The sequence below is a fragment of the Corvus hawaiiensis genome, chromosome 7 (genome assembly GCF_020740725.1).
Source record: "Corvus hawaiiensis isolate bCorHaw1 chromosome 7, bCorHaw1.pri.cur, whole genome shotgun sequence".
In the NCBI taxonomy this organism is placed as follows: domain Eukaryota; kingdom Metazoa; phylum Chordata; class Aves; order Passeriformes; family Corvidae; genus Corvus; species Corvus hawaiiensis.
The window spans coordinates 24,293,483-24,309,278 of NC_063219.1; the positions used below are offsets into that span (position 1 = coordinate 24,293,483).

The 15,796-nt window shown below is 38.6% G+C and overlaps 1 protein-coding gene and 1 long non-coding RNA gene across 2 annotated transcripts in view; one reads left to right on the plus strand and one right to left on the minus strand.

The window, feature by feature from the left end:
- LY75 (lymphocyte antigen 75) overlaps positions 1-13,420 on the plus strand; it is a 46,130-nt gene extending 32,710 nt beyond the window's left edge. The window contains exons 26-35 of the mRNA XM_048309704.1: positions 1,183-1,351; positions 2,524-2,685; positions 3,600-3,722; positions 4,158-4,352; positions 4,709-4,929; positions 6,027-6,201; positions 6,699-6,866; positions 8,050-8,172; positions 8,627-8,794; positions 9,766-13,420. Coding sequence (XP_048165661.1) covers positions 1,183-1,351; positions 2,524-2,685; positions 3,600-3,722; positions 4,158-4,352; positions 4,709-4,929; positions 6,027-6,201; positions 6,699-6,866; positions 8,050-8,172; positions 8,627-8,794; positions 9,766-9,950 — 1,689 coding nt within the window. The 3' untranslated portion in view covers positions 9,951-13,420. The remainder of the gene's footprint in view (positions 1-1,182; positions 1,352-2,523; positions 2,686-3,599; positions 3,723-4,157; positions 4,353-4,708; positions 4,930-6,026; positions 6,202-6,698; positions 6,867-8,049; positions 8,173-8,626; positions 8,795-9,765) is intronic.
- On the minus strand, positions 1,234-6,705 carry LOC125328677. Its single transcript, XR_007204803.1, has 2 exons — positions 6,628-6,705; positions 1,234-4,656 (listed from the first exon to the last, which is right to left on the minus strand). It is a non-coding gene; the product is annotated as an uncharacterized LOC125328677 (long non-coding RNA).
- Positions 13,421-15,796: the final 2,376 nt, after the last annotated feature.

A 15,796-nucleotide genomic window follows, 5' to 3' on the forward strand; every position in this document is an offset into this window, starting at 1 on the left:
TTTGGTCAAAAAACGTTGAAATAATGCAGGAGGTGCTGCTTTTTATCTATATTATCTGGAGGACCTGTCAAAAATCTTTATTGTGGATGGAGAGCTGTCTCAACTGTTAATGGAATGGCTTGGGCTTTCTGGCAGGGTTTATCTTTTTTTGTCAAGCACAGGACTCTGGAGATAATTGCAAGAAAAAAGTTAGAATTTTTTTAGAAGTGCCTTACCTACGAAGTTGGGTGGTACTCACTTAGCACTGTGGTGTTATGTTCTTCCAGTGTCAGTACTGGGCTACTGAATACTTCAGCAAAGTAGGGGAAAACAGAAATTACAGAAATTGGAGTATATATTTCATGGAGAACATTTTTAAATTTTTAATGGAAACAACCATTTAATCTTAGTGAAGATGGGGAAACCAGACAATCTATTTTCCCTTCTCTTTTGATTTTTTTAATCTGTAAATGACGATCAAATGATTCATTTTGGGTCATACAGCTCAGGCATGCACTGGCTCTTCACTATTGCAACACTTCATTATTTGGGCACAATTAAAATGTCACATGAAAGGAAATTATAATGCAACTGATCAACAGAACTTGTTACTCCAGTGCTGAAGTCAGACACAAAAGAAAGATACAAGACAAATTACACAACAGCAGGGGGACTTCCCAAAGACTTTCAAATATAAGATTTTTAAAGGATAGCATGCTGCTTGTATGTGGGTTTTTCCTTCCTGCATTCTCCAGGGCAGGAATACATCTGATGTATTAAATCAATTAAGTATTTAATAGATTACTTTCAACTCAGTATGGAGTAACTGAGACTGGACTTTCTTCTCAGTTATTACCGGTTTTCCAAGACCAAGAGATTACATCCACCATTGGCTTTGCAGATGCAAATGGTGCAATTTGGACATCCCTTTGCTAGGCCTTCCTCCGTAAGCACAGTAGTGAAACATCACCTTTGGATAATTTGCCATTCAGCTAATTTGTATTTTTGCAACTGCAAAACTTAAAATAACAAAGCTTGGTATACTGTGAGCAGGAGATCAGATCGCGAGGGCAGCGGAACACTTAGAGTTCTCACCAGAAACACTGAAAATGTCTAGCCAGTGTAAATATATTATTCTGTCTTTTTCTGCCCTTTGCATTGTTTTACTGTGTAAGCTCATGCCTTTTGCTTAAATAATGCTAGGGTGGAAAACATTATGGCTGGCTGGATGGGAAACATGTGAGTTTTAGTCGCTGGTCTGAGGATGATGAAGAAACAAGTGAAGAATGTGTGGTTTTGGATACTGATGGCTTCTGGAGAACTTCTGACTGTTCCTCTGAAAATCGAGGTGCTATTTGCTACGCATCAGAAAGTATGTATGCTACCATAATTTTTATAAAAGCTGGCCTTTTTTTAATTATGAAACATATTTGATGATTCCAGGTTGTACCTTCAAAATTACAACTTTTTAAAACTTTTATTTCCTCAGACAGTCTGATTTCTATGCCATGAAAAAATAGAAACTGGCTTCAAAAACGGGGGCATGCACATGTTGCTCTTAATCCAGTTGTTCCTTAGAAATCAATTCAGCATGGATTCATTGGGTCAGACAGTACCCTTATTGCCAACTGATTCTATCTTTGCACTGCTTCTCTAAGATTGTTGCATACTAATCTCTCCCACTTGCATGTAGGAGAAGATTAAGCTACCTCTGTACTATTTACATCTTAATATTGGGACCTCCTAAAATCTATTCAGACATGCAAGTCTTATGCAGGGAGGAGGTACGTGATTATACGGAGAAGAAGGATAGAAGGTAGACACTGAACTGGAAATTTACATCATCTGAAGTTCACAAAACCCTTCTAACCCTTAAACAAGACAGGGATATAGTAGGATGTGGGTTTTTTTATTTTCAGGAAAGTGCTGTGCTAGTTGTGTATCCTTCAGAAAAAGATTTTTCTGAGAGATCATCACAGACTTCTTCCCTATGAGACCATTATGATTTGTTACGGTTTTGGTTTTTGTCTGTGAGGGAACACAAGCCATTGTACATCCTGAGTCACAGTAAAATGTGGCATTATGACGCCATTAACTGTTTTGTGCTTACAATCCAGGTAAACTGCAGGAAGAGTGCCTCTCACTCCTCAAGTGTTAGATAAAGCCATAGAACTGACATGTTGCTAGCTGTGAAGTAGCCTATTTGTTACAGTGATCTGCCTTGCACAAGAGGCAATACAAGCTTTTAATTGTTGGCCTACACTTAGTGCTTTTTTGTAGGGATTTTATTTTTTAACCTATTAAAATAACTGTGAAAACTTACAAGTATCTGTATTCTTTAGTAGAGCTTACTGCTGGTTTTGTTACTTAAAAAAAAAATCACCATCATGAGGAAACTGAAAGCAAAAATGCATTACACATTTAAAGGATGGCACTTATTTGTCTTACATGTTTTTAAGTGGTACCTGAAAGTGGTTTGTGGGGTGCCAGGTCAGGTGGTGTTATTAGTAATTCATCTACTGATGTTGTCTTGTCTTTTTTTAGAGAAGACTGAAAAAGAACAAGTTACACAAGTGAAGTGCCCACATAAGATTAAAAATACACCCTGGATATCATTTAGAAACAATTGTTACACTTTTGTGATAACAAAAAATAGATGGAGAGAACTGAAGTCTCAAGAAGCTCATCATTTATGCAGGAATATGAGTAAGTACTTTGTCATACTGCAGGTATTTATGGACTTGGATCAGCTTGAGGCAGATGAGTGTTAGATCTGAGTCACTGTCTTACAATGACAGACAGCAGAGTGAATGTTGAGAAAGGCTGTAGCAGTAATGCAGTAGTGTTGCACTGCCTGATCCTGTTTGCCCTTGCACTACTCTGATAAAAAATGCCAGAGCATGGATAGGAGAGTTGAAGAAAGAGGTGGCTTTGCACTGCTGAACTCTGACATCTCTGAAAAATTGGAAGGTTTTTGTGTTTGGTTGGGGTTTTTGTTATAATATGCCAGTTTTAAATAGTTTGGGTAATTGTTATCCCCTTGGCAACATTTACTTCATGGTTTCCTGCTGCCCCCAGCTTTGCTGTGTGGAACACTTAGGTGAACAAAATAAATAGACTGAAAAGCACATGGACATTTTCTGTTCATCCTGAATAAATTAAAACCTTAGGAACAGCTTTCCTCTCTTAAACCTCCAGACATTCATTTTTGCAAAAACTGTTTTTATTTTTTTGTGAATGGCTTTTAGTTCAATCTTTCCCTTAATACTGTTTGTTTACTAGGGCAGTTCAAGCAAATATGTTCAAGTGAAAGTTTGCTGATATTTTTGTGTTCTGTGCAGGGAATTTTTATTACATACAACTTGAAGTGACAGTAGGACCCACAAATATCTCTGGAGCTGAAATCTTACACTTACCCAAAAAACCAGAGATAGTACCATTGATAATACATTTGAAAATCGTTTTTGCAGTGTTCAATTAGTTATTATGTTATAAAGATCTGGCCCTAACACACTGTTGACCTATCTGTAATAATTGTTAACAGTAATAGAAAAAAATTTATTTCTTTTGTAACTGAAAGGTGAATTTGTAAGAAAGTAATGTAAAAAAATTTTCAACAGACCCCGAAGCATTTGTTCTGAGCGTTCGAGATGAAGAGGAGAATAACTTTGTTACTGAGCAGCTTCATTCATTCAGCGGTCTGGCTCTGTGGGTCTGGCTGGGTGTGATTTATGATGACAGTGGTAAGATTTAAGGGTTTGGGGTTTTCCTTATTAACTGGATTGGAGACAAAATTTGCAGGATTAAGTGCATGTTTCTTCCATGTTTCAGTTTATAACTAAAGTCAAAGTGAATGCAAACTTGTAACAATGATTTATATTTGTACTTGTCTTCTAGAAGAAAATAACCTGACATGCTCTCTGTTTGAGTGATAATTAGATCCAATATGTTCTGTTTAGTCAAAATTTGATTTCCCTGGAAAGCAGGACTTAGCATTACTCATCCTGGCCACTTTTAACATATTTAGCATTGGATATGGAATTGATTTAGAGTAACTTATGGTATCACAGCATTTTTTCCAAAGCGAGTATCTGTTATTATCATTAATATATTCAAACTTAAATGGTATTTGTAGACATAATGTCAGTGTTTTAATAAATATGCAATGTTTTCCACAGATAATGTTCTCAAGTGGTATGATGAAACTCATCTGACTTACAATAACTGGAGGCTGGGAAGACCTATCATAAAGAAGAACAGTTTTTTTGCTGGTGTAAATCTTGATGGGTTTTGGGATATTTATAATTATTCTCAAAGTTGGCATGCTAATCACTACAACATGTACAGTATTCTCGCCTGTAAAATCGAAAGGGGTGAGTAGTATTGGAGTGTTGGATGAGAGTCATGATTTAAATTCATGGTTCCTGCTGAAAAAAGCTTTAGTTTTGCTCCTAGTGAAACACATGGCACAGCTGTCATGAGCATCTGGGGTCATCTGGTCAGTCTGCATCGCTGCTGTAATACTCTGATCAGGAGAAATGTTTGCTGTGCTCCTCCAGCAACTGCTGAACTCAGTGTTAAAAGTAGCAAAAGTAAACTTACTTGATATAAGTGGCTTGTAGTGAGCACTTCAATGCTTGGGTTACACTGATCGATTTCAAAGCTTTCTGTGTTTTCCTAGTAACGTGAAAGAAATGCACACAATTTATCATCTTATTCTTCGCAATAGGACACCAACAGCACAAGCCTCCATTGCCTGAGACTATTCCACATGGAAACAGAACATACAGGATCCTTCAGAAAAAATTAACGTGGTATGAGGCACTGAGATCATGCAAACAAAATAACAGTGATTTAGCAAGTGTACACAGTGAATCAGAACAGTTATTTCTAGAAGATGTTGTCAAACAGGATGGTTATCCTCTGTGGCTTGGGTTGTCAATTCATGATGTAAGTATACACTGTTGGGGATGTTAGTAACAGATCTGTAAATAATATTTTGGACAAGATATGAAGTATTTTCTGATTTTTCTTCCAGTTCCTTAGAATCTCTTTTCTCTGTAGTATATTTTCAACCCTGTGTAATGTGTTAGTATTAAATTTTGGTGAATGTAAGCACACTAAGGTATTTCTTCCTAATACCTAACAGTTTAAAATAACAGTGTTCCCTCATCGTTCCTCGCAGCACAAGGAAGCGTGATTTGCAGTGCTACCCCTAGAGGCTTCAGACTTCATGGCCCTCTGTAGAATGAGATTTCATTAGCAAATAGAGACAGACATGGCTGTGTGGAACCTGCTTAGTTGAGGTCAGCACTGGCTCTCCAGAGCAGTTCAGGAACTGGCTCTCAGTAAGTTAAGTGTCCATTCTCCCAGAAAACACAACAGCAAGAGGCAGCTGCAGTTCTTCTTCCTTCTCTGTCTGCTTTACTGTGGAGCCAAAAGCCTGTGGCCCCTGACCTTGCTCCCCTCACTAATTGCCAGACCAAGTCACAGTTGGCAGGAATACCCCTCTGCAGAGGTGTGTCATTTCTATGCATACATGTGCTCCCTCTGCCTGTGCTGTGACAGAATGGGTCCTTCACAACTGACTTCTCATTGTCAGGGGTTTCCAGGAATGTATCTGAAGTAGGAGCTAGCACTGCAAACCATCCCTGAGCTGCCCAGTTTTACTCACTGAGGCCATCTCAACAGTTTAGCAGTTTGTAACGTATCCACTAATGTTCATAGCAGGCAAGGCAGATTGCTTAAATGAAACAGCAGGGTGGAACTAAGTAAAATGCTCCCCACAGGATAAAACAGGCACGTTGCAGGTTCACGTTGTGAACATGCTGTACTTTATCAGTTCCCACAAATAATAGAAATTTCTATGTTAAGAAAATGCAAACTATGTTGTATGTTTATTTACTGTGAATTTAGATGAGACCACCTGCTCTTTAATTTATCACTCTACAAGGGACAAATATTGCTGCATGACTTAATTCATGATGGATGAGATTTAAAGCACAGTCATGTGGTTTAAAAGTTGTGGGTTTTTTTTCTTTAATCAGGGAAGTAAAGCTAATTTTGAATGGTCAGACGGAAGTGACTTTGACTACTCTCCCTGGGAATTAGAAAATTCAAATACTACTGAGAACTGTGTTCTGTTGGATACTAAAGGATTTTGGAACCGTACAAAGTGTACAAATGTTGCTGAAGGTGCCATTTGCTATAGTCCTCCAAACAGTAAGTGTTACTTTTAAGGTTTTGTGAAGTTGTCTTTACATGTTGCATTTATAAATAGAAATGAAAGTTGAAATACTGCACATGATTCCCTTTTTAAGAAGAGCTTTCTATCAGGAATGATAAAACACTTTTTAATACTTCAGAGAGATAAATTCTCATCATTCCAGTGGTGAAAATCTAAATCAAATCCAGTTACTTCTTGATCACCTGTGATATGAATATCACATGTATGTATCTTTTCTAAATCAAAGTATATATACAACAGATGTCAAAATCCACAAAAAAGCAATAAAAAATGGTTCCCAAGCCTTTGGGATTTGTCTTATGCCCATTTTCAAATAAATTCATCCATGACACAGTAAGAAGGAATGTAAGATAATTGAATAGTGGTTGTTGGTAGTGGTAGTAGGCCTTGTTAATACTTACTGTCCTGTTATTGCAGAGACTGTGCACAAACTGCTACAGCAGAAATACCATCAATTTCTTTGTCTTTGCAGAGAGAAAATTGGAGCCAAAGCAAGCGAGCAGAGCCTCTGGATGCCCTCAGAGCAGTGGCTCCCTGCAGTGGGAACAGTACAGGGATCACTGTTATGCCTTTGACATGGCATTCTACAATTTTTCTGTGTATAACGTGGAAGAAGCTAAGAGAATCTGCCAGAAGCTGAGTAGGTTTGGACTCTTCATCACATAACTTATTATAAATCCCCTATTTGAGAAGAAATAAAACCCAACAACCTAAAAACTTACTCTGGTTATACTTCAACTTTGCCATTTTTATGCTCCTTTAGTTTAGGAAAGGCAATACCAAGCTTTATCTTGGAACATCTGATGAAAATTCTTAATAAAATAATGCAACACTACAAATTGTTTAGCGCACTGGCAGATAAAATGTAGGTAGTCAGTTGTAGAAGGTTGAGGAATTTAATGCTTACAGTTTGGAGGAGAACACTTTATCTGCATGCAAAGTTAGTGCTGTTGGCAGGGCTTCCTTCTTATATCTGCTGTAGCTGCTTGCTAATAGGGAGCTTGCTAACCTATCAAATGGTTCAAAGCTTGTATGTTACAGATATTAAAGCACATAAAAAACCTAATTTTATGTCAAATTAAAGGATTTTCTCTCTTCTTTGCTGAGCTACATGGGGAATTGTGCTGCAGAAACAATGTTAAGCAGTTTCATGTACAGAAGTTTTAATCACCCTAACATAGAAGTTAGTGACTGTTGTAACTTTTTTTAATGGAATTATCTTGCGATTGGACTCACTATTTAGGATCTAAATAACCCAGTCCTAGATGCAGTTTTCTATTGAGTCCAACTTGGTCTGGTAGTTGAAAGAGAAAGCATCTGGCTTTGCAGAGGATGGGTACGCTCTTAAGCATGCCTCTAGCATACACTTTCCTCCCTCTTACTCCTTAATTGCTGTGCATAAAACCCTGAGGCACAGTGAGAGGAATGATTTAGAAATTAACTTGATTCAGCAAAATGCTGAGCTTTTGTTCTATATTTTTGAAAACCTATTACGTGGGCAATACTAGTAATTCTCAACAGGCATATCTCTTAGTATCTTCCATGTATGTAGTCTGCAGTTGCAATAAATTTACTCCCATTTTATTTTGTATAACCTGCTAGAATAACCAGTGATCTGAAGCCATCTCGTAAAACATGCTGTATTTTAGGGGATGTGAGGATCTTGTCTTTATTCTGAAGGTTATTCTAAGCTAATTTTACAAAAGCTTATTAGAGCAGCAAATCCTTTCCCATAGTAATTGTTCCCACAGAAAATTCAAGTGTACCAGCACCATGAAAAACCTTGTAGGTTGCAATTCTGACTCGTTTCCTCTGCCCCATAGATCCTTCAGCAACCCTTCTGACTATAGTGGATGCTGAAGAAAATGCATTTGTTAGCACACACATAAAGGAACATGATCTCATCACCAAGAACGTATGGCTTGGCCTGGATCAGAGCTTTAAGGGTAAGAAGTAGCAACAATGTATGAGCATGAATGTTTCATATTGTAAATATAAATGCATAAATCCTCAAATAAAAACAGTTCTGTAGTGTTGGTGGCCTACAGTAACTTCTACTTGAGGTTGGAATCCCTCATTTAACATTTTAAAGCACTTTGGACTTCATTGTAGTTAAGTCTCTTCCTGTTGCACACTTAGGGTAATCAGGAGTCTCTGAAATTAATTTTTCCTACTGCTGTTATTGCTGCCCAATGTTCGATGCAAGTGCATCAATTGCTAAAGGTCTAGAGAAGAGGGGTGGCTAAAAGTTGTGTGTTTGTATCTACTGCTTTTAATATATGGGATGGATAGTCAGCCCTTTTCCTTTTAGCAATGTGAAGAAATCAATAAATTGTGAATGACATTGTGTAACATTACAGGATGTTTTGGTGATCTAGACTGGTTTGTTTTTTTTAACAGGTCAGTCCCTGAACTGGCTGGATGGCTCATCAGTTAATTATGTCAACTGGGAGAATAAAACTGCAGCAGCCAATGAGAAGTGTAGTGTTATCCTGTCCACAACTGGCAAGTGGTCCAAAGTTGACTGTGCACATAGCCGAAGCAGAGTGGTTTGTAAAGCTCCTTTAGGTACGAAAACATTGATTTTAGCAGAGACTTAATTTTGTAGAGACTGTTTTCAGGAATTTCTAGTTTATTGGATAAAGTCTGTATTGAAATAATGGAAGTGCAATTCACAAAAGAACCCATCAAGTACCTCTGCCTAAGCAAGAGTCTTCTGTTGTTGTTTAGCCATAAAATTGCATTCAGAGACAAATGGTCTAGGAATTTACTTCTCCTGGCTCTCACTGTCTGCTCATTGGGTAAGGAAGAGAACTGAAATGTCCACTTACAAGAGAGTGTAGAGTAGTTGCTATTGCTTCTTACCACATGGTATCTGTCATGGGTGAGTTTGTGTAGGTGGAGTCAGAAAGAGTTCTGCTTGTAAGAGATGCTGAGTGAGCAGGTACTACAGAATATGTTTTCAGTCTTGGGGAGGCTTCTGGAAATGTCATCCCATAGCTCCAGAAAGAGACTTAGACCTTTACTCCCTCATACTTGGCTTTGTACAGGAAAGCAAGCAGTTACCTGAGAAGCAGTGGAATCTTTTCTGATTTTGTATACATTTTCACTGAAGTGGAAATGCAGGAATAGATAAAACTTTGTGCCACTAAGGAAGACCTCAACAAGATCTTTTCAGTCTGAAGGGAGTATAATTACCTTCCATTCCAAGAGACCAGATCTCACAAGATTTATGAAGTATACGAACCTCTAAATGAGTGCAGCATTTACAAGTAGGTTCTTTTGAACTCCAGAGGTTCCTTCCAACCTAAATATTAGTAAATTAACAACAGAATGATCAAAAATAAGCTAATGCATTCCTGTGAATGAGCATCTAACTTACTATGTGATGAAGCAAAGACTACTAATATGAAGCATTTTGCCTTGACCTGAGCTAGCTGTGCAGTATTAGCATGTGGCTACCTAAGCATCAATCCTATGACAAAATATTCTTGCCAAAACTCTTAAATAATAACTGTTTGGTTTTTGTTCTGTTTCAGGTTCTAATCATACCGGTGTGGCTATAGCATTTGCCCTGCTAATTATTTTGGTTTTAATTGCTGGACTGGTATGGTACCTCTATAAAAAGAAGCATCTTCACTGGAGTGCCTTCTCTTCCGTACGCTATCAAAGAGGGATGAATGATGATGAAACTGATGATATGTTCACAAAAGACAGCTTTTGAAAAACTTTCTTCTGATCAACTTACGCATGAACTTCACTGTGTGAAGCCATAAGAAATGAGCTACTCAATGTGTTATTAATTTTTTCTGGAAAAGTAACAAGGTTATTAATTGGGGCTAAAATGAGTTTGTTTATATACAAGTGCAATTTTTATTAAATTTTAAGGTAATTCTTTACATTTGGCCTCAGCCTTTTAAGATGCAAGGTGTTCAGAGATCTGTTGTATTTTTTAATTTATAGTATTGTATCTCTTTACTGGAATTTTTGATGGAACAAATTAATGCCAGCAGTACTTCATGCAACATCACTTTAATGAATACACTTAAAATATACTTTTCCCAATACTTATTTATACTAGGATTAAATGCCTCATTTTATAGTTACCTATCTCTAACTTTATAGGTGAAATATGTCATATGTCCAAGAAACAAGATATAGAGAATATGTCTAAGGAAAGACTGAGAATATATGGTAAACAAACTTGTGTACATAAATGCTAAAAATACTTGAGTATTTTGCATAAAACTTAAACTTGATTTTTGTATGTGATGTGTCACTGTAGCCTTTCCTATGCACTCCAAAGAAAGCTATAAAGGGAGAAAGGGAAGATGGAGTTGTATATATTAATTACTCAATGATTTGATTAATTAATGTTTTGAAAAAGTCTTTTGATTTTTTTAAACGCACAGTACAAAGAGCAGGTGCATTTACTTTTATGAAGGAGGATATGCCAAAGACCAAATCCATTCTGCATGTGGTGGTGGCAGGAGGTTGTAAATAGGAATACAGTGGCCGGATGTGCTGAGAAGAGTACTACTGATTTCTCTGAAGCAGCAGAGCAAGGTCACAATGTTCAACTGCCTTCTTTTCCTGCAGTTTACTTATGTTGATGGCACTTTTCTTTGCTCCTGTTTGCACTATTTTGATAAGCAAGTGTTTATCAGTTGTGTTGAGAATTAGAGAACTCCTTGTAGATACCACTTTGAGTCTGTTAAAAGAGCAGCCTGAAGGGGCACGGTAAAGGAGCCATTGTGGTAGCTTGCTGATCAAAGAAGTAAGCACTTTTGTTGTTTGTTTGGTACTTTGGGCACAATTGTGAACATTTGCTTTCCTGAGGTAACTTGTAGAAAATGCAGTTATGATGAAAATAATACTCATTCTTTAACTTACCCTGGTATGAGAAGTGTTTGAAACGTTGCAAAGTCTGGTTCCTGATGTCTTCTGGTTTAGCTTATATGCCTAAGTGCTTTGCCAAATGACTTCTAACTTAATGGACTAAAAAAATGTTGGTTATTGTCTTTTTCTAACTACAGTAATAAGTGGGGAAAAATATTTACGAGTTCCCACGTTTTGAGATTTATAGTTTTATAGATGTTTATACTTTGAGCATTTTTAGGTGTGAATCTGAAATGGAAAGCGGCAATTCGTAGTAAAATCCTAATTCAACACAAAAGGATATATGCTCTTTATTAAAAATTGTATATTTTATTCTTACAAATGATGTAAATAATTTTTTCAGGCCCCATTTCTCATGTTTGTTTCATCACACCCAAGTTGTCTGATCACTGGTAATTCTTTTTTGCATAAGCACAATGGCCTTAGTGCAGGTTGAATAACCCACTTCATTTGAAATACACAGGAAGATTATTTGGCAGTATTGTTGTTGAAAAAATAAAGTTAAATAAAACACTGAACTGCTTACACTGGTTTTATTTCCATGGAAGCAGTTATCAGAGTTAAGGTATGGCTCATTAATCACTGAGTTAAAAAGCACATAGCACAGGGGCTGTGATCAGAATTAAAGCCAGTAAGTGTGTGTTACTACAGTCAGAAAACTTTAGAGGTAACACGTATCTCTGGTGTATTTAAAAAGAGTGCTGGTAACTTTCTTTTTGCAGTTGAAAACTTAGTTATACCTGGCTTTTATCAAGCTGCTTCAGGCTTACACAGTCAGGGAACATTCCTCTGTGCCTTTTTGTTCTAATTAGGGTGTAGTTCATTAGCACCTCAACGCCCAAATTAAGGCAGTGTATAAAGGCTCCCTACATAACACCTCTTAAAATACAGGCAGAGTTAAACTATTTCCAGCCAAGTAACACTTGAAATTAAAGCATGAGATGTATTCATTTTAAGTGATGTCTGAACTCTGAATGCCAGATACCAAAATCTCTGACTGCTGGTCACAGGGCAGTGTTATTTTTAGCTCCAGTAATGGCTTGCTGGGAGAAACATCCTATTGTCCAAGATGACTAACAAGGTTGTCTGCTTCAAAACATTAATCTTAAAACTGAATATGATGCAGAGGGAAATGGCAGCAGAGAAATGCTTTCCCAGGTCCCAGAGCAATGGAGTTGAGAAGGCATCCTAAAACTCCTTCATCACAGAGCACAGACTATCTGCCAGCTTTGGTAGCTCTAGGCAAAAACTTCAGTTCCTCTTCCTGAGTTTTGCCTGGCCCTTGGAGAATCTATGTCGTGGAAAGGTTAATCCACATCTGCCACTACACCAGCCAGCAATTTTATTTTAACAGTGTTTCTTCATCAATAACTTAATTGACATAGAAATCAACAGGTCTTTATGGATGAGCACCCTTTGGGCTTGATGCTTTTGTTGTACTTCTCAGCATTTTTCCCTTAAACCAAATGCGCCATTTGCTTGTTGCTTTGGACGTATGTTATACATATAAACATTTTTGGAAGGAGTAAGTAAATTGCATGGCCTGCCAGTGATATTTTTTTGGTGTGGCTGCAAATAAATGAAGACCAAACATGACAATTTTAGTTGCTACAAGTCAGAACTACTGTTTGGGCCCTTCATGCATCTGCTGTTGCTGTGTGTATGGAGCACAGTGGGATATATAACACCCAGGTTTCTAAAAGTAGTCAAATTCATTCTGTTGTCAAGAAGTACATAAAGTTTGTATTGACCAAGTTGAACAGACACTGCACAATTTTAAAGCAACACCTATGAGCAATATTAAAGAACTAAGCTTAGGAAAAACAGATTAGTTACTGGAGAGTAAAATTCAGTTGTCACTCTAATGGGCCTTTCCCATTTAGTTCTGGAGTTTTACAATGAGAGCTGACAAAGTAGTAGAGAGGGAATATTCTGTTAATAGCAAACTAACTTGCAAATGGTACATAGCATAAATGCCCTTATAAAAGACTATTATCTTGGGTATATTCTTTATGGCTGAACCACAGCAATGGTATTTGCACACTGAAAACTCCTGTACTCTCTATCATAGTATCTGTCAGTAACTAAGATTTTTAACAGATTTGAGGGGGTAGGGGAGGATACCAGATGAGGTTTTTATTGTGATGACACAGTACTGCAACACAGACTGTAAGTCCTTATGGATTTCTCTTTGCCAATACAGAAGGGACTGTAATTACAAACAGTACAACAGTTCTTTTGTTTGTTTTACTACTTTTCAGCATAAATAGAGTCAATTACTTCAAGGTGACTTTTTTGAAAGTGGAATTTCAGCAATACAAAATCATTATTTCAAAATGTGCTTCCTGCATTATGCTGGCCTCTTACGCATTTTTTGCTAGAACAAATGAGAACAGAGATCATCTTCTGCATGCTCTGTCTTGGGACACTCGTACAGGTAGGAAGAGTACTGGTCCTGCTTTCTATAAAACTTCCCTTTTCAAATGTTATGTGTCATGTTCCCCTTTAGGAGATTATACAGAGTAGATAATTGTACAAAACCATGGTGCTTACACTTTGTAAGTTTAATTTGAATTTGCATATAAGGCTTGTTAGATTTAACAAAGTAATGGGATGAGATGGTTTTACAAATACGCATGATTTAATGTCATCACTATTAGCAACTGAACTTTCATTGAAATGTCTTTTTTCATAAACATGATCTGGGTATTTAAAGAGCATCTTGTGTTAAATGAGCGTGAATTATAGATGTGTGTGGATAGTGAGAAGTGACATTTGCCCAGGGCTTGCATTGTGAGCTGCTTTGAGGAAAAAGACTCGGTTTCAGAAATTCCGTCTTTTGTTGTCTCCTGCGGACACTGTTGTTCTTTGTACCTCTTCTCTCTCATACCTGCTTTGCAGCACTGATTGTTAAGCCACCAAATGGAGAACACACCACCACAGACACAAGATCCAACCAGCCAGCCTTACACCAGCGCAAGCTGCCAGGAGAGGAGAGCAGAAAGCACCGCTTCCTCTACGGAGCAGCAGCTGCAGGGCTGAAACATGTGGGATGAGCAGTGCCAGTAGCTCCACAACACTGCCATGGGCTGCAGGGAAAGGGCTGCAACAGCCACTGTGGACAGCTAGAGCAGCCTGTAGCAACAGGACGTCACAACCTGGGTAGGGTGGATGTGTTGCCCTCCTCTGCAAGCAGGAAAGCAGAGAGCAGCCAGGGAGCGAGCAGCTTTCTTGACCCTGGCCCAGGTACTCACAACACAACAATGGGGAGTTTGCTGTGGACAACAGCCACTTCTCCCCACTTCCAGCACCAGGGGACTCCCTCTACACCTTCTTCAACCAGGGTATCTCCTACCACACAGATTCAGTATCCCACACCAGTCTCATCTTGCAGAACCATTTCTGAGTACTTTATCACGAGCCTTCTGCTGGATTGCTTTTCTCAAAGAGAGTGACTTACCAAGATTCAGCTGTTGCAGGGGAGCTGGGAGGAGATTGCTCCTGTTTTAAATACTGCTGTGCCCATGGGCACATGGTAACAAGACACAAAGAAGCAGCTGAGTTGCCTTCAGCCTCACACTGCAACAGGAGAAAGGGTAGAAGATAGGTAAGTTGCTCCTATTAACGTGTGTGCCTCATTAGTGGCCCCGCAAAGACTATGCCCAGCATCTAACCCAGTATAGAGCCAACTGAGTTTATCTTCTCCAGCTGTCACTATGATGGTCACTCAGGATTTGTAAGTATTTGCTTTTACAGGAAGAACATGTTTGTATTGGTAATCCTGAGACCTCACAGCATTCTGGGGAAGGCCTGGGGCCAGTGCCTGAGGGCTGTCAGGGGCCCCAGATGTGTTCCTGGGTGCATCATGGGCAGGAGGTGGAGCTGGGCTCTGGAACACCAGAGCTCTTTTCTGTAGCTTGCTGGGCTGCCCAAGCCAGTGCTGGGTAGCAAATGGCAGGAACCAGGAATCAGCCACCTGAATGTGTTTGCTCTGGGTTGTGTTCAGACCTAAACACAGGTGCAGAGTCTGGGTGCTCCGTGTGGTGGATTCCTCCCAGCTGGGTGTCACAGCCACGCTGGAGCAGCGCTGAACTGGCACATGGGGTAAGTGACTGTCACTGGCAATCCTGCTCCCGGCCTTCACCTCTGTGTTGACAGTGGATTGAGGCCAAGGTGTATATCCAATTGTGCATTAGGAATCTCTGGTACAAAAACTAGAAAAGAGCCTAGCAAATTTGCATCCCACTGATTTACGAGTTTGTATTTTACAGTGGGGGCTGGAATTAATATGTGAGATTTGTTTAAAGGCCCAAGGGGGAGCATGTTACTTTGAAGCAAATGCACAGGGTAATGATAGAACACACAGCCTACATGGGGAGAGGCTGTATGTTTTAAAACAAGCTATAAATAAATGTTTCAAGTTTACAGTCAATAGTAACTAGATACATGACCTTGTGATACAACCTACCTGAGGCAGTGTCTTTGTGTATAAACTGTTTTGTGTTTATGGTATAGGTGCTGATTATAAATTGTCATGAAACTAGTTCATATAAAATAAGTATTAGAGCATTCAAATTTGAATTAACCATTACAGAAATACCTGGGCGGGGTCCCAGAGGGACTGCATGTCACATGGACAGCATGATCAGATATAAAAAGGGAGTCAGAGAA